At 41.3% G+C, this 19160-nt stretch overlaps 1 protein-coding gene across 1 annotated transcript in view; it reads left to right on the top strand.

The window, feature by feature from the left end:
• Nucleotides 1–17788, top strand: part of nt5dc1 (5'-nucleotidase domain containing 1) — a 66354-nt gene extending 48566 nt beyond the window's left edge. The window contains exons 9-12 of the mRNA XM_051409936.1: nt 2730–2851; nt 8831–9004; nt 11742–11910; nt 14982–17788. Coding sequence (XP_051265896.1) covers nt 2730–2851; nt 8831–9004; nt 11742–11910; nt 14982–15094 — 578 coding nt within the window. The 3' untranslated portion in view covers nt 15095–17788. The remainder of the gene's footprint in view (nt 1–2729; nt 2852–8830; nt 9005–11741; nt 11911–14981) is intronic.
• The last annotated feature ends 1372 nt before the right edge of the window (nt 17789–19160 follow it).

Genomic DNA, 19160 nt, shown 5'->3' with positions numbered 1-19160 from the left:
ATAATCTATTTATAGAGACACAAACATACCCGCTGTTGAAACTGTCTAATAAAGTTTGTGTTCATAAGTTATCGTTTGTTTTCTGTCAAGATCTTGAGCTCAGCTCAGAAGGCCATATAGAGTCATGGTTCTGCAGCCATAAGTGAATACAATCTGGACTGTATAACTCTGCTTTAGAGCTGGAATAATTCATATTGAGTGCTCTGTCTGCTCAGTGGACAGTAAACACTGACTGCACCCTCTTGAACATCTACAACATTTTTTTTAATATTAAGTCAGCCTGCAGGGAAAGCGCTTCTCCGTGTGCTCTTGATGAATGATAGTATCAACACGCCGCTGATAAGACGTCCTTCAGCAGTAAACTACAGAGCTCACACTAAATCTGTCACCAATTCTTCAAGTACACCATCTTCTGGAAGTATGCAGCACTCGTGACCTTTGTGGTGTTGCAACCTGAAGTCATGCAATGAAAAATGAATATATTTTTTGGTACTTGAAAATGATGTACAGAAATTTGAGTTTAAAGTTGCACTGTTAGATATTTTTAGATTAACAATGGTTCAGCGGACTTTGTGTAAAAGTGAGCTCTACAGAGCTTTGTAGCAGGTCATTGTTTTGACTGCCCACAGCTTCACTGTTTTGTTGCTCGCCGCCTGCATCGACCTCTTTTCCAGTCACTGCTCGCAGCTGTTTTAGGCTGGCTTATTGAGTATGTCCTCACTAAGCCGGTTGCATTTGTAATGGGGTATTTTCTCTCAGTTTCAGCCCTCTGTCCAGGCTCAAACTGTGTTTCTCTTTCCCCAGAAGGGAGCTTTGTGTGTAAATTTAAAAATGCCAGCTTGGTGTTTCAGTGTGTGCGGGGAGCTTTTCCAAAGCGATGACGTATGCCGACTATACTGTATCAGTATAGACGTACTGTATACACAACAGAGCTGCTGTAATTGGCCTGCATTTATGTTGATTTTGTCAATGTTGAAATTACAAAATAAGGATTTTTATCAGCGTAGAAACTTAAAAATTAGTTTTTTTTGTTTTCTTCCTCTTCCTCAAATCACTGTTTGCTTGTTAAGTGCAGTAACAGAAACACCAGAAAAAACTGCATATATTCTCAATTGGAGTTTTCACTGAGTCACTTTTTCTTCTAAGCTAACATAAAACTTGTAGCCCACAAGCAAGAAAATCCTCAGTCATTATTCATGGGCTCAGAAAGGCTGGGTGTTTTGCATGGCTGAACGCATAGCTACGACATTTTTGGAGGGTAAATGTGAGGTTTTGGAAGTGTTCCTGGCCGACACATGGTGATGCGTAGTGGGGTTATACTGAGACGAGAGGTGCACAGCTGGATCTGAACGGACCAGTCACCGCTGCTCTGCTTCCTCTCACAGCCTGGTTCTCCCCTCCCCTGCTGAGTTGATGGCTTCTGAAATACAGTACGCATCAACAGCAGCTTAAATATCTTTGTGCAGAGAGTGACTACCAACACATAGAATCATCATAGCTTAAATTGGACCTTTTCCCTGATCTTTTTCCTCTTTCATCAGGAGTTTTTTCTCATATATAAAGGGGATTTATTTGAACTTTATTCAACAGAGATCAATCTTGAGATAGAAATAGGTTCTGAGAGTGTCCTGGCTAAAATGGTTCTGTTACGTTATGCGAACCATCTTGTTTAACTTGAAATGAGCAGCTAAACCATTGGTTGAATTGAACGCAGTAATATTTCTTTAGCAAAAATCTAGATGAAGAGTTAGCCTACATTAATCACATACTAATTCCTACTGATCGCCTATAAACATGAAAGATAGCCAACAGAAAATAATGTTTCTGTTGTGATGTTAAATTAGCTTTACTTACCTTTTTGATGTTGTGTTTTTGGGTTTTGTCCCAGCTGTTTTTTGTCAGTGTAATTGACCTTTTTGATCCGTCTTCCAATAACAGTTGAGCAAGCCACTACAACTCTCTCCTCTCCCGATTCATACCCCTCCTGTCCCTTCCCCGCTGTGTCGTCAAGCTCCTGGTCAGAGCCGCTGTAAATAACCTTGTCTCTGTCAGTCTCGGAGGCTGTGAACCCGGTCCGGTTCTGGTGCTCATTTTCTTATGTTAGCTCCTATGCTAGCAGTGTAAACTACTACCACGAGCTCCCAGTCCGGGTATTTCTGTATTTCACATTGTTTCCATTATTGAAGACTTTTTTTGTTTTCAAAGGTTACTTTCTGTTTAGGTTTTTTTTGTTTTTTTCACGGATAAAATGTTGTCAGTAAATACTTTTTTTCATAGGTTGTATTGACAAAGTGAACACTGCACCAGACTGAGAAATAGAGACAATGAAGAAAAAGCATGCTTGTATAACAGCAATTCCTAAATGAACTCTAGTAGTAGAGTTTCTAATGCAGTGCTTCACAATCTTACCCAACCTCTTCATGTTGTGATGTTTTCAAATGAAGCAATGCCAGTTTGTGGTTGAATGTGGCAGGTTTCAGGTGAGTTGTGCAGTTAGCCATAAACAGTATTTTTTTACTATCCTGAAGAGGTTAGCTGGTCTAGTGCCACTGCGGTAGTGGTAGTGGGAGTATTGGAAGCAGTCCATGTAGTTCACACTCTGCTGTTCTGTCTCCTTGTGGGCCGGCTGGTGAGTGCTGTGGTGAGGTTTAGCTGACGAGGTTTGGTGCTAGCTGTGTAGCAGCTGTTTGGTCTAACTGTGGCGTCCGATTCTCTTTCCTGTTCTCCAGTGAACGACGTGGAGGACAGCGAGGGTCTGCCGTCGCTGGACAAACCCGGCTGGTACTCCCAGGGCAACTGGCCTCACCTCCACGAGCTGCTCAAGACCATGACGGGGAAACCAGACCCCAAGGTAGGCCAGCCGCCTCGTACTGTGTGTTACCGGAGCGAGCTAGTCAGACCTCTGGCCGGACAACATCCCAGGCTTGCTTTGAGGTTGACTCCAACTCTGGTTTTTGGCAGAGGCTAAAAGAGATGAGGGCTTCACGATAAATCAGCTCAGGGAGATTCACACTGGTGTGATGGAGAGGAGGAACGTGGCCCCTGGCATTGACTGTCGACATGGCTGCTGTGTGCCAGCATGCTGGGAGTTCACTGATAAAACAGGCCAGACAGGGCAGCCAGCTCCACTCATACTTGTTAGTAAATGTACAATGCAGCCCATTCTTAGGGACAATGTCTGCACAGATCAAAGACCTCTTTTTATCTCTCAGGTATGGGAGAGAACTCAGCTTGATAAAAGCAAGATTCACTTTTTTTCTTGAGTCCTGCCTAACAGTGGTTTACCTGACGGTAAGATTCTGATACAGTACATCTCTACTCAAAACAACACAGCTCTGTTATAATAAAATGTTCTGTCACCAAATTCATTACTGCTCTGGGGACTTGGCAACTTCCCAGTGTTGGTTAGGAAAGAAAAACAGTCCAAGTGCCATTGGTTCCACTTTACAGGAGATTTGTCCAGCTCTACTTTCTTTTGTCGGTTCCTTCAATTATGATGAAAACCTTTGCTAAATTTATGTTAAATACTTTTTCATTTCACATTATAAGATATGCCAAGATCATAAATAAACATCAAAATCATTCAAGTTAAAAACTTGCTTAAAATGGGCCACATCTGGGATTTGTGGGAGGATTTCCTTCACATTTTTGTTGTAGTATGCTTAAAAACAATAAAATAAACCTTTCAGATAAAGACAAGGTATAACACTAAAGAGTACAAAGAGAAGGGCAAAAGATGTCAGAGCGAATAGACTCCAAAAATTGCTGAATCATCTGAGCCCTCAGCGGTCTGAATTTGAGCCAGCCACAGAAACTGACATTAGACAGTCTACTGAAAGCTGCTTGGCTTACAGAGGAGGGGAGGCTTGCCGTCCCGCACTGGAATTCCTCATCTGCTGGGAAAATGTATCAAACAGCAAGTCTGTGAAAAAATCACTATGAAGAGGTGTCACAGTTTCAAAAAGTTTAGAAAATCGTGTCTGTGAGATCACACCCATATTAGAGTTTGCACTAAATATACAAGTGACTACTTATTTGTAATATTTTGAAATCCTGCCCGCTGTCTTCTCTTTAATTCCAAAGAATGACTTCATGTCTGATGCATAATAGTCAATTAAAAGAACACTGTAAGGGCAGGGTTAACCAGCATTTATTGCAGCAATGTTATTATGATTATTATGTTTGGGGTCATTGTATGTATTTGTTAGATTGGAATATGAGAGAGATGTCAGGAAATGAGGAAGAGAGGTGGGTCATTAAGGTCCTCAGATGGATTTGAACCGGGGTGATGTAGTTCATGGTAATGGAGCCACGAGGCCATTACTGCAAAATTTTGACCAAAATCTGTTCATTTCATTGGGATTACCACGATCACTTCACTAGCATACCATTCCCCCGTGTTGTTTACTGTTTAGGGAACTTTAAGTCCATCATGTAGGAAGCTGCAGTATTAGCTGTGTCATCCAATTTAGTATAAACCTTCACAGAAAAGATGTGGGATTGTTTGCAGTCAGGAGAGGATGCTAAAATATAAAAAATGTCTCCTGAATAAACTGTGGTTCCTTTGTTCTGGTTAATGACAGATCTGTTAGCAACCCAGATAGCTTATTGAGCCATTGGCAGGCTATTGCCAGTGTGTTACCGGCAAGCTAGCATGTTTTTATTTATTGATTGATGGATTTTCTTATTTATTTATTTATTTTTTTGCAGCCACTACCTATAAAAGACCTTTAAAGCAGTAGTAACTCATCTAGAAGTAGAAGAAGTAGAAAATGATGGGTTATAGAAACAATGTGAGAACGATGGCCCAGAGGGTAGCACTGTTGCCTCACAGCCAGAAGGCTCCGGTTCGAATCCTGGCTGGGCCTTTCTGTGCAGGGTTCCTGTGTTTGCATGGGTTTCCCCTGCCATCAAAACCAGGTATGTTAGGTTAATCCCGTCAGTAGGCACTGGCTCAGAACTGGAGTTGTCTGTGGGGCTGCACATTGGCCGCTCACTGCTGCTGGATCAAATATCCAAATAGGGATCAATAAAGGATAACCAAACTTTATATTTATAGACAGGCACAGGGATAGGGATAATATGTAAAAAATAGGTATAACATGGTAAAGTGAAAACACTTACAACATTGTCCCAAGATTGGAAGACAAAAGAAAAGAAACACAAGACTTATACCATAAAAACTGAACAGCAGTAACCTGACACCCAAAAGCACATCCACAGTTTAAGAACATATAAAATAACTAAATGAGAAAACAAGGACAGCTTAAATAACAATGTCTTTGCAAATTACATTATTGCTATTATGAACTTACCCAGTTCCATAAGCAAGCCCTAACCTGACATGTAAAAAAGGAACCTATTTGGCTCGGCAAATTAATTTTTGCTGTGTCATTTTCTTGTATGACCATGTACTTGTGTAAAGCCTGTGGGTATTGTAGTTTCCCACAGGACTAAATAAGAAAAAGAAGAAAACATGACTGTGGAAACCCTGACTGTGCAGTGAAGTCCACCTAGCAGCACCCGTCATCGTCCACATTCCCACCCCCTGTCCCCCTCCTCCCAGCCCCTCTGCTCAATGCCCCCTCTGTTCCCCAGCCACGTGGAGAAAGCGCTTGTGGAATTCAGTGTCAACCTGCACTTATGGCTGCTTTAAACACTCCTCCGGGGTGACCTGAGGCACTCTGTGTTTTCACTTCTCTCCACTTTCACCTGACAGGACTTAATGCAGGTGGGCTGAATAGAGGCATTCAGGGACGATTACAATTCCCTCTCAGCACAGTGCTGAACCTGATGGGGTCATGGCGGAGCTGACGAGACATGATCGTGGAGATTCAGGTCCGAGAAGCGTAGTTGTGATCATTCTAAAGCGTCTGTGCTGTTTTTATTAGTAGTAGCGGAGTTTGGATTTAGGGCTAGCACAGTTGGTGACTGAATTGTGATTCAAGCCAATTGCAAGCCAATGACAGAGTGGGTAAGGCTTTATCCAATGGGTTGATGATTTCTTAAGAGCTCACTCGCTGGTGAATGATATAGATGGCTGGCTAGTTACATCTTAAAGCTAATGTGAGCAAAACATTAGCTAACTTCAGCCTATTCAGTTAGTTGCTATCTGCAACTAGATCCTCCCCACTGGTCCTGTATTGTATTATAAATGTCTATATATTTATTTAACCTTTATTTAACCAGAAAGTCCCTTGAGATTGAAATCTTTTTTCCGAGGGAGACACCAGTTACAATTTGAGTAGAAACAAAAACACAATCGACAGGGAAAACAAACATCACAGACACAAGGAAAGAACTAATTTTTCTTATTGAGATTTTTTTTTTTTAGGGGTTTTTTTTTTTTTTTAAAATTTTTTTTTTTTTAAAATGAACAAAAAAAAAAAAAAAAAAAAAAAAAAAAATAAAAAAAAAAAATAATTATAATTTTTTTTATACATCCAGCTCAAATAAGGCAGTTGTAACACTTTGACGTTTTGGTCATTTTAACTATCCGCCCTATTCAGCTTGATCTCATTGCAAACATGCATTGAAAACACGTGTGATGATCTAATTCTTTTGGCAGAATTTTTCTCAACTTAATGGGAATATAATATTTCAGGACTGAATATGAGACCAAAAATGAGAATGGCCCCCTCCTCTCCCTGTGCTCTGGGCCCCACACAGTGTGCAGCACAATGGGCTCATTAAGGTCCCCCTGCATGCCTGCAGCTCTGTTTACCTGGCCTGGCTTTAGATTTAACTGCTCCTCTGAGTGATCGGCTGATAAGAGACGTGGGTCCACAGGCCCACACTGCATGTCATCTTAAAGCCACAGTAAGCCATTTCTGATAGCATGAGGACACAGGAAATGGACTCATCACTGAGACACTGAGCCACAGGGGCATCGCACTGGGGTCCTTGTCTCCGACCTGCCCACTGTTTAATAAACCTATAATCCCTGGTTTGGCTTTCCTGAGCTCCTCGTCAGCTCTTTGTGGTTTCACCGGAGACCCAGCTAGTTTAACAGTGTATCTGTATCCATCCACAATGAGTCTCTTCTATAACATGTTGCCTCTGTGCTGGAATCCCTGGCCTCTGTAAATATTTATCATAGTGATCCCATGACTCCGGCTGCGGCGCTGCTGAGCAATGAGAGATGCTGGGCTTTTCGGGGTACGAAGACCAGCTGTGGGCAGTTCTGGGAAAGTCGTGGTGGAAATGTGATTCCCGCAGCCCCCTCCCCACAGGCCCCGGACCCGCAGCAGCCCCGATTAGCCCCGTCTGTTTGTTTACATGTGGAAGGGCTGGCCTTAGACACAGCACACAGCTCTGTGAGGGGGAGGGAAGAGACGCAGCTACTGGAATGCCTTACATCCTCTTTATGGCCCTTTGACTCCTGTAGAGAGGTTCGATTTAGTCAGACACACTAATAAACTATTAGTTGTTCTGCGTTATCAAGCTGATGATAAAGAGCAGGATTGTCTCTGGATAGCTTTCCCATACAGATGAGTTGTACACACAGTAGTGAGCCTAAATGCAAGGTCTTCAGATTTCATTAAGATGGGATACTGCCTGTGCTTGAGAAAAAGAGAGAAATATTAACATTTTCAGCCTTGAGCTACAACCTGAATATGAGAACCAGGCAGCGAGAGAGATCACATTTTGATCTGATATCTCTGACACAATGAAGGCCTTATTTTAAACTGTTATTTTAAAATGATGTGAGTCATTCTCCGAGAATCAGCATCACCCTCACTCTGCTTTACAGAACATTTAGCCTTTGTTTGCTCATTGTTTCTGCTTTTCTAGCCTAGTAGTTTTCAAACTGGGGTTCTTGAGTGAGTTGTAGGGGCTCTTCAGAAAATAATGAAAACTGAAATGATATTGTGTACAAACTAAACTAAAATAAACATATACAGGTAATGTCTTTAGTTTTAGTTTTTATCAGTTTGGTTGAATTTCTCAATACTACAAGCATGAGGAGGTGTTGGCAGATATGGCACTGTATGTTTATTGAGACTAGGATGTCTACATGATTGGGTGTCACTTGCCTTCACAAAGTGTTGTGTTTTTTTTTGTTTTTGTAATGTAATACCTGTTCTGAACATCTTAAATCTTGCCCTGACAAACACTGCTATATTGTTATTATTGAAAAAATAACTAACTAACTAACTATGATCGAAGGTAAAACATCAAACTTTAAAAAAAATAAAAACTAAACTAAAATGAGTAAACCCACTCTGGGTACACACCAACTAAAACTAAAGTGAATTAAAAAACAAAAATTAAAAACGAAATAAATGAATTTGGTGAAAGCCTCATGCTGCTACAATCCTACAAGCAACCAGGGACATTGTGGGCCTTTCACTTTTCATCCTCTTCTCACTGTAAAGCCTTTCCCCTGTGTACAGGGTGTCAGCAGACTTCTGCGTCTTGTCATTTTAATCTCCGGCATTCTCCACTCCTCACTCTATTTCCTGTCCCGTTTGAAGGGATTGGGAAAAAACAGTTGTTGAAATGGGATTTAAAGCTTTGAGCGGTGTGCACCTGCACTTCAGTGTTGGAATGCACCTCAGTAAGGCCTGCCTCGGCTTGCTTTTCTTTCCAGACGCTGAGGACAAAAGAGATGTGATGGTCAAAGAGGTTGTGATGAGTTTTGCAGACTCGTCGTGTCTGGTCTAGTTTACCCTTGGGGGGGCCGTAAGACGTATGCCATCTGACTTTGACTGCTGCTAGGAGAAGAATTCAGCTTAAGTGCAGCTTTACCACAACACTTAGTGAGGCTGTTCAAAGTAAACAAGCTGTCCTCTCTGTCACCTTTTTTTCCCTCCCTTCCCCCCTGCAGGTGGTGTACTTTGGAGATAGCATGAGGTCGGACATGTTCCCTGCCAGCAGCTTTGGGAAGTGGGAGACAGTGATGATTGTGGAGGAAATGGAGGGGGAGGGTGTCCCGAAGAGCGACGCCGCGATGTCCAATGAGGCCCAAGTGGAGCCGCTGGAGAAAAAGGGAAAGTTTGAGGTAAGTTCACTGAAGCAGCTGTTTCCGTTTAGCAGCCGTTCCCCCACCCCAACCCAGCCTCCACCCTTCAACCCCCAACCCCCAACACTGTCAGCTTCTTCCTCTTCCTCTGGCCTAATGCCACCACACAGCCCTTGTGTTAGTGGGTGTGTGTCTATCAGGGTTCTTTTGCATGACCAGCTTTCACAGGTTTAGGTTAAAGATAGGGCGCCCAGATAGCTCACCTGTACCAAGGCTGGGACCTTGCTGCACCAAACATGGGTTCAAGTCCGACCTGTGGCCCTTTGCTGTGTCATCCACTCTCTCTCTACCCCCCTTGATCAATTTTGATACTTTTCTTTTTTCGCTGTCCATTGTGAGTCTGACACTGTTATAGGAGTGCAATACTACATTGGTGGAGTACTCTTTTAAGCCTGTGAATGGGGACATCATTTCAGTCCTCACAGAGCCGTTGAAGATTTTAATCAGCAGGATGTTGTGATCCTGACAGTCAAAAAGCGAGGAGTCAGCTTATCTTTTAGCAAGAAACACCAGGACCAGGAGCTGTTGTACTCTGGCTTTTAACTCCAGTTAATTACAGCTTTGGGTTTTATTTTCATATGTTATATCATAACTGTTATGATAACATTTTACTCATCAAAGTATTTGCTGGAATCTTCTGGAACAGAGCCATGACCGGATTAAGTCCAGCTACTGCCGTCTGTGCAATGTGTATGTACGCCTCCAAGTCAGCATTAACTCCAGTGCTTCATCATTAATGCTTATTGCTGTTTGCATGTGGTATTTTTATCAGATACAAGTTTCTTGTTTCCACCACTCAGCCTTAGAGAAATGTGTGAGGAGCTCAGACATCTGTAGAGAACTCAGAGTAGTGCCACTGCTTCTTCACGTTCAGGTGGTTCGGGCATCGGATCAGGATGCCTCCTGGGCGCCTCCCTTTAGAGGTTTTCCGGGCACGTCCAAGTGGTAGGAGACCCCGAAAAAGACCACAAAACACACCGGAGAGATTATATATCTCATTTGATGGCAATGATGAGGCAAGATTGGAGGCTTGTGCAAAGTAAATATACCAGACGGCTGTGCTGAATTTATCAGGAATTCCAGAACAACAACTTGGATTTAAACAAAGAAATGAGGATAAAGAGGAGGTGTCAGAGTAAGGCTCTGAAGAGGGTTTGGGTAAAAGGTTAAGTATGATATTACCTTCATACAAACCCCGGCTGCTTAGCTTTTATACTTATTTGTGATACATTATGTAACTTTTAAAGTTACATTGGAAAAAGGCTTTTGGGATGAGGACTAACCTGTGTGTTTGGCCAATGTAACAGTGTCGGTAACGTTGGCTGGAGTGGCTGAAGTGTAAACTTCCAAAAAGCAGGAGAAACACTTTTTAAACTGTAACCACACATACTAATGTAGTCAGTTAATGATGTGCTCCTTGGCCATTGAAATGAAGCTCTTTTAGTGTTGTAGGTAGCAGACGTGCTAACCTCTTGATCTTGTTCTAAGTTCAACCCTGGCACATCCCTTCAACATGTGGAGGGACCTGTAGACCGACCTGTCGGGCCTAGGTCTGGTTGCTAAACTAAGATTTGATAACTGCTGTTTGGGCGGAGGTTTAGTGAGTGGTCAGTTAACCTGCTGAGTTATTATATGTTATATATACATTCATTTTGAACATTTGAATTTGCAACACTGATATGACATCTAGCATAGCATTAAAGCTACATGAGCTATTTTTTTAATAAAAAATAACTGTTTGTCATATTTTCTGAAACTTTCACTATATCCTGACAGTGAGACAGATAATCTGTGAAAAGAAATCTGTCATACTACATAATACTACTGTCAGGATATAGTGAAGTTTAATATAGCTGTAAATAAAAGAGTATAAAATATGCTTGTATTAGTTCCTGATACCCATCTTACAGATGAGCTCCTCTAGTGGATCGAGCCGGATGAGAACAACATCACTGACACAGATGAAATCTTGATGATGATGAGAAAGATGACTTCCTCTTCCTGTGGTTGAACCCCTTTTCATTTATCAAGATTCTCTTAAACACCCAATGTGATCGTACATGGTGCTAACACTGCTTTGGTCTAATTCCCATGCATGCACTTCATACTGCAGAGGAGGCACTGTAGGTAGCTAGGCAGACAAATAAGCAGTGTGTTTTGCTTAAGGACTCTGTTTTATTAGGTCAGAGGTTTCTGCTTCAGCATGCTGAAGTCTTATTAATTCCCCATTTTCAGAAATACGTCAGGCACTACTTACTCCTCCTTACTAACTTCTACTTTGTTCCGCTTTTTGGTTCCTTTTCAAATATTACATTCCAAATTATTTGGTACAAATCTCCACGACTGTGTGACTGTCCTCTTTGGCTGATATTGCACAAAGCACTCTATAATCATTTCCGTTTTTGAGGTTTGTATATTATCACGTCCTTCCTTTCACATGCTGTTGTTCCAGTTAATGTGACACAACATATTTCTGCCTTTAAAATGTATTGATGTTCTATGAGTGATCATGAGTTAAGTGCATTTCTGAGAAATAATGATTCATGCAGTAGTCAAAATAACCTTCAGAGCTGCTTGGGTTAAAGCCAGTTTGAAGTCTTGTTATACTCCCCATGCTCAGGGTTGAATTCCCTTCTCCTTTTATCAGGTCTGCACATGTCTGTAAATGAGTCTTGACAGTTACATAGTTTGGTTTGTGTGTCGACTGTCTCAACAGGAGCAGGGCATGAAGGCACCCTCTGCCGTGTCCAAGCAGTGGGGCTCCTACTTTGTGGACGTACACAGGAGTGGAGGAGGGGACGAGGAAAGCCAGAAACTGACTTGGTGCTGCCACTGCATTCACAAATATAGCACCATGGCTATCCCTAGTGTGGAGCACATAGCAGGTATGTGGAAGGAGATGGAACACAGTGCAGTGTCAAAGCTGTACTCATAAAGCTGGGAGTGTGGCTGGCACAAACAAGTATAACAACAGATTCTATGTCTCTAAGTATAACAAAAGATTATTCACCAGTATCATTTTTTAAACAGACTGTTTTCAGTCACTAAATAATTTAAACTGTCAGTGAAATTCAATGCTTCCTGCAAATGTTTCAGATTAAAAGTCTAATACGCCTATGATTGTCCTTCATTAATCAGTTCAAAAATCTATATTCACTGAAATCCTACATATCTACCATTAATATAGTGATAACTTCCATTTATCCAATGAACACACTTTATACATTTAATATAATTCCTTCCAACTGTTACATATTGTATATGAGTCTGGACCATCAACTTATAAAAGATGGACATTGTGTCTCCACTTCCTTCAACTGTACAAAAACAAAGCCAAAATCCCCGATACAGCCGCTACCATCTTTCACTACTCTGAGCCAGAGTCTGCGCATTAGCGATGGTGTGCTGTGGTATTGAGGTCCCGCCGATAAGTCCTGCTGACTCAGTCGTGAGCAGGGCTCAGCTGTCAACCATTACATGAAACCCCCTTTTTATAGCTTCACATAACTAATTAAAGCCAAACTGATCAAAAAAATGTAGTCTGACCCATGTCCCATCTGCTAACACGGAGGCATCGGGCACCCGGGGCGATCCACACTTTGAAAGAGCTGACATGTCTTTTGTCTTTATATATGTCAGTGGTCTGGACAGACATGGATGTGAACTGTAACTTGACTGGTTGGTGAAGGCATACAACCAGGGGGCAGTAATTCTAGTTCCTACAGGGGAAGCTAGAACAAGAGAGGATTAAGTATAATATGTTTGTACTGACGGATCAAATATATTTATAAAACAGGTAAAATCAGCAATAAAGGTTTTGCTCTTACCCAAGCCTATGGTTGTCTATACAATCCAGTGAATAAAGGAGAATTTACAATACCCTCACTTCCCTCAGCTTGTAAACATTGTGACAAAAACAAAAGCCAAATTTTATTTTCCTCAACCGAGCAATGTGAATAATGTTTGCCAGCGTCCCTTTAAATGCACCCATATGGTCCGCAGAGCATGACTATCAAACTCATGGTGTAAAAACAGGGAAAAAACAATCCGGTATTAAACTGTTAGCGGCTAAAAATCTATATTCCCACATCAAACATTCCCTCCATCTTTTCAACACAGAAACATTCTCGAGAATTAAATCATGGACTGAACGAGTCGCAGATGTGCAGCCAAAGTTAGAATTAACTGCAACCACCTCTGCTGCAGAGCAGTTCCTGGGAAAATGGTACCAACCTCCTATATAATGATGAGCTTATGGCTGTTTTCACACTGGGATCATTTGTTTGTGTCCGAACTTGTGGGAAATGATCCCAGTGCCCTTCACCGTGTCGGTCTGCTTTCACCTTTATGTACTGATGTTGCAATCAGATTGCCGAGTTCTTCTCTCAAAGTGCAGGTGTTTCCAACGCACTGGCAGCAAATCTTAATTTTTATGTTGTTTAAGCTTTAAGAGTTCATTATGCTTAAAATAAACTAGGTCTAAGGTAAAGTACCTGTTCTGGATAGCCACATGTACAGGTGGGCTTAAAATATTGCTGTCATAGCCTCCTCTCTGCAGCATCCCACTGCCCCCTCTGTAGTCCCGACACACGCTCTCCTCGAAGACCTGGTGTTGCCCTCATTTATTGAAGGGAAGAGTTGAGTAAAGTGAGCAGGGTAAAACCAGTTTCTCTAGCTGCTCTTAGGTCTTTGAACAGCCTCCCCCTTATAATTGACAGTTGTTGTACCGTGATGTATAATGTCCTTTTTGTTAAAATAAATGTTATAAACTTGGTAGTGAAAATAGGGTTGTTCAGCTCTGCAGGACAGGTTGCTGTTTTAAAAATGTAAGCACTATCAAGTCAGTGAGTCAGTGAGTCAGTATCAAGGAATCATGTTGTGTACACAGAATGTCCATGTTTATCATTCAGATAACATTAATAGTTAGCAGTTGGCTAATAACTACAAGTAAATATACATCACTAGACTCTAGACGTAAATCCCTGAGAGTTGAGGCAGAGAAGTCACACAGCTTCAGAGGAAAGTCCAGAAAAAACACAAAAAGCATGTTCTGCATAGAAAAACTTAGAGGTTAGTCGCAGAGCAATCGGATAGGTTTGTGGGCGTGCTCAGCTGTGCTCTGTCTGGGACATATAAACTAGTAAAGGAATCAGAAAAAGACGTTGGAAATGCTGCATTCAGAGCAGTCGACATTCTGAGCTTTTTGCTCACAGGGATTACTTTTACATCGTTTACGTCATTATTCAACACCTTGGTCTCAGCTAATATCAACATCGGACATTGCAACTTTATATATGACAGAAACTAAGGAAATAGGTCTCCTTTAAAACTGCTAAAACTGAATGACATATTTATTTATTTTAAATCTCTGAGTGGACCAGAATTCTTTGTTTACATGTTAAAAGGAGGATTATTTTCGGGGAGCCTTGGTAGCTCACCTGGTGCACCATGTACTGAGGCTGAGTCCTTGCCGTGGCGCCACGGGTTCGAATCCGACCTGTGGCCCTTTGCTACGTGTCATCCCCTCTGTCTCCCCCTTTCCCGTCCATGTCTCAACCTGTCCTAAGCTGCCGTCCTGCTAGTAAAGGGAAAAAAGCCCCCCAATATATATATTTATATATATATATAATATGAATTTATATATGTATTAAAAAAAGGAATCTTTTTAGTCCCACTTAAGTTTGCAGGCCTGTAATTTATTATTGTTTTATGTCAGGGTTGTCTCTTTGGAGGGAAAAGATCAAACACAAATGAGTCCAACATTCTCTGGCCTGAGTGATCCCTACCTGCTGTTTAGAACAAAGTGTGCTTTTCCACTGAATAATGAATCTTTGCTCTCGAACATTTTCTGTTGCTTTTGAGCAGCACTAAACATCAAGCATGGAACGCACAGGCGGCCTGCACATGCACTGGATAACTTGCAGTTTACTTCTCTATTTGATTTTACTCTTTCTAGATCTCCCTCTGGATTACAAGTTCCCCAGGTTTTCTCCCGACAAGCCCTGCACCACCGGCTACTACCCCAGGCCCCCGGATTCCTTGCTGAAGAGGTGCGAGAGTTTGTCATAAAAAAGAAAAGGAAAAAGTTTGGGAAAAAAGTCCTCCCTTACCCCTCTGCCTCAGGAGAGGAATGTGCCTCCATTCTTGCCTGTAGTTTCCCACCTGACCCCGCCGCCATCTGTGGAGCACAGGAAGCATACACTCCTCACCTATTCAGAGAAACCATGTGAATGTAAGCCACAGTATCTCTCTGTAATAACGCCTACATTTGAACGTTGTTTCGTGGTTTAGTGTACTGTACACGTGGAAATACGACATAATAAGTGTGTGTGTGTGTGTCTGCATACAGTAATAATAGAAAATGTAGTGTTTTTATTGTTTCATGTGTGAGGCCGCTGTTATTTTTAATGGTAAATCCGATTTCTTCTAACTTTTCCCAAATAAACTGAACATTTTATCGTCTCTTTATCCCTGAAGTGATTACCTCAAGAACGTTATCCGCTATAAGCAGTACGCAGATGGTCACAGTGTGTTTGTTCCCTAAAAACCCCTTTGGAATCATTGTGTCGGTATTTCTGTATAACACTGTTATTGTGAAGTCTTCTTCTTTTCAATATAGTTTTACCGTATGCGTTTTAGTAACCTTAACATGAGGTTTAAGGTCTAATGTTTCCCTCGTGTCAGTTTCGTAGAGGGTGTTGATCTTCAGGTCATTGTTGCTAAGTAACTGGCACAATGCTGTCCTTTTGTGTTGGCTGTTTCAAAAAACACAACTTTGGGAAACAACAATAATAATAATAATAATAATAATAATAATGATAATAATGGATGATGAAGACTATGCTAGATGTTCTCTGTATTATTTTTGGTGCAACAGTAACATGTGCTTTTTGAGTGATTGTGTAAAAATGTGGACTACTTGTGCTTCATTCATATGCAGTATCAGATTGAGATATGCTTTAGCCGACTTCTGAATGGTTATTTTGTCGGTGTGCATAGACAAGTTGTGCCATAATATTTAGGGAACACTCAGTTTGGGAGAAATCTGTGGAAGCCTGTTGCTGTCACAGAAGATTGATTTCTGGTTTATCTCTGTGCATCTGGGAAGTGTTTAGCCTGGCTTAGAACTAAGACTGGACCACAGAAAAACTGTTATCCTCTGTCCAACATGGAAAAATACAACTTGCGACAACTCTACAACTTAAAATGTTTGTTCTTAAGAGCTACCAAGCTTGTCACAAAGATGAGAGCTCCAAAAGTTACTTGGGTTCACTTGACTGCAGAGTTAGAGGTCTCCACTAGTTCACTTGACTGAGAACCGAGCTGGGAGCCCAGTTGTGCCAGGTCCAAACTGTATTCTGTCTAACTGGGTACGGTTGCAGTCCCGTTCCATTCCTCAGTTTTGGGTCTGCATGTCAATATGTATAACTGGATCTAAGCGTTCTCAGTAATAGCTATCATCTGTTTAGGTCAGTTCAGGTCGGTGCCATGCCATTGTTCACCCATTATTCCGAAACCCCGAGAGTCTAAATGTACTAAACCAAACCAAGTAGTCTTGTTGCCTGAACCTAACCATACTGCAACCGTTCCGTAATGTTAACCAAATGTTTATTATTGTTACCATGACAATGAAGGTCAACTGATGTTTGCACATCAAAATACAGTAAGATTTTAATCTTAATTCATATTTTAGGAACAGCAGGCCTTCAGGGCAGTGGGCTTTTGTTTTTGGGATAATGGGCTGACGGACCAATGGGACAGTTCTCAGATTATTAGGGTCTCAGAATAATGGGCCTTCCCCCTTCAGGTTGACTGCATTTTGGCTCAGGTCTAATTATCCTTGGGTCTGTTCAGATGAAGTCTGAATGTCCTTGGGCAGTTGGGTCTCTTATTATAGAGTTCTGTTTTGGATTGGGTCTAAAATGTTCGATACAATTCTGATGAAAGTGTGGTAACGGGTCCCAGAGAGGACATTTGAGATGCTACATGGTAGGGCTGTCACTTTTTCAAAAAGTCAAATTCAAACAAATGTTAGCAAACTGCTTTACCTTTGTCCATGAGTTTTCAATGCCAAATCCAGAATTCTTCCATGTTACTTCTCAGATGGTTTGCAGTCATCTGTTACTCCATTTTGTGTTAGCTAAGGCGACAACAGCCTAATTTGCTGAGGGCCTGGCAATAGAACAGACCATGCATCTTACAAACACAATGTTCAAGGTACAAAGTTTCAGAGAGATCGTTACATGCCTAACACTTTCTTTTGTTCAGTGCCTGAACTGTAGTTTGAATTACATTTTGACAGAGCCAGACTAGCTTCTTGGCTAGCTGCTTGCTAGTTTGCTTTCTAGTTTCTTTTAGTCTTTGTGCTAAGCTGGACTAAACATCCTAAGATAATACTGGTTTCAATCTTCTCAACTGGCTTTGAGCAACACATCACATAAGAAGATTTCCCAAATGTGGAAGTGTTCCTGTAAGATGACCTTCATCTCACAAATAGAGAGGGAATACAAGTGTCGGCATGTAAGTGAGGTTGTTCATCCAAAGTGAATTATTACTTGTGCTGTGTGTGCAAGTGTTTTATGCATACAGCTGTTGTGATTGTACTATTCTTTTCTCATCCAACCTGGAAAATTTGACATGCACATTTGCCTTATGTTGGATTCATTTGTGGTCTTAAGTTCTTTAAAAGCACAGGGAAAGTTCAATTGTGTTCCAGTGTTGAATTACTGTCAGTTAAATAAAATGTTCTACAATTTTCTTATATATGGTTTTCTCTTTTTGAGTTTTCTTTGCATGCTTCAGCAAACAAAGACTTGTGACTGTACACACACTGAGAAAACAGCGCAGGTTTAAAGGGGAATACAATGAAGCATGAGCTAGTTCATTCCCATTCATTTGGTGTAAATGGGAAGAGAAGCACAGTTCTTTCAAAGTTAAAGCATGTATGTTTTTTCAACACACTCATCTGCAGCATCCCTTCAGGGAAAAGCAGAGACCGGACATTATAAACATTTGGTGCTTAGCCCACACCTATTGGGGACTCCCCCCCCCAAATCCACCTACATGCACTATTTTTCAGTCATATCAATTCATTGATAATGGCCCAGGAAAAAATCCTCCTGTAGAGCATACGTCCTGATTTGTATCTAATTGTTCTCTACCTGTCTTCATCCTTCTGAAACCAGAACACAACAAATGCTGAAGATGACTCATTTCCATTGCTGCCACCTAAAAAGAGGCAACCATTATAATTTTTAAGTTACATAACAAAAGTAGGGCTGTGGGGGGATTTGGTATAAACTAATCTACTAACTATGGAGTCAAGTTCCTAATTTTTAGCTCTGTTATGTTCTTTGTTATATCTATAGTCCATAAGCTAGTAAGATAGCTAGCAAGCTTCCTCACTGAGGCAACGACTGAATGAAACACATCACACACACACACACACACACACACACACACACACAGAGTGGACTGGGGAAATAGTGGGTGATATAATATTTCCCTAGTAATGGAACTTTAGCTTTCACTGATTTCCAGGTCTGGTCAGAGAGACTGAGGGGAAATGACCCAAAGTTGGAAGTTATTTTAAAAGCCTAAAAGATTTGTGGTCCATGAATGAGTCCTTGCTGCTGTGGCCATGGGTTCAACTCCAACCTGTGTGCTGCATGTCATCCCCTTTCTCTCTCCCCTTTCCTGTCACTGTTCAGCCGTCATTATCAATTAAAGACAATTACAGTGAATTATTGCCCCAACATTATATTTTTAAAATGTATGTTTTTAAACTGCACAGCTCAGCCACTTGGCCACATTGTTATATTTAGCATTGGTTGCTTCGAGTGTAACACTGTAACCAAACCCTTGACCACTCATTTGTTTTATAAAACACCCATATGCTCGGTTGAAACACTGTTACCAGTTTGTAGACTGAGACTGGAACAAACAGCAAATGAATTCTCCAAGGGGAGTCATATATGAGGGATATGTCCTTGCTTATCAGGCTACACGTTCAGGGTCTATATTTCTATTTATTTTACACGTGGCAATGTGTTCAGGGACATAGTGTGACATTTGGTTGAAGGAATAGAGTTGAGGTTAAAATCCCCCTCCAGTCAAAAACAGTTTTTTCCTGAAT

The sequence above is a fragment of the Dicentrarchus labrax genome, unplaced genomic scaffold, assembly GCF_905237075.1.
Source record: "Dicentrarchus labrax unplaced genomic scaffold, dlabrax2021, whole genome shotgun sequence".
In the NCBI taxonomy this organism is placed as follows: domain Eukaryota; kingdom Metazoa; phylum Chordata; class Actinopteri; family Moronidae; genus Dicentrarchus; species Dicentrarchus labrax.
Note: the sequence above shows the minus strand (reverse complement) of the source record. Positions and strands in the feature narration are given on the sequence as shown.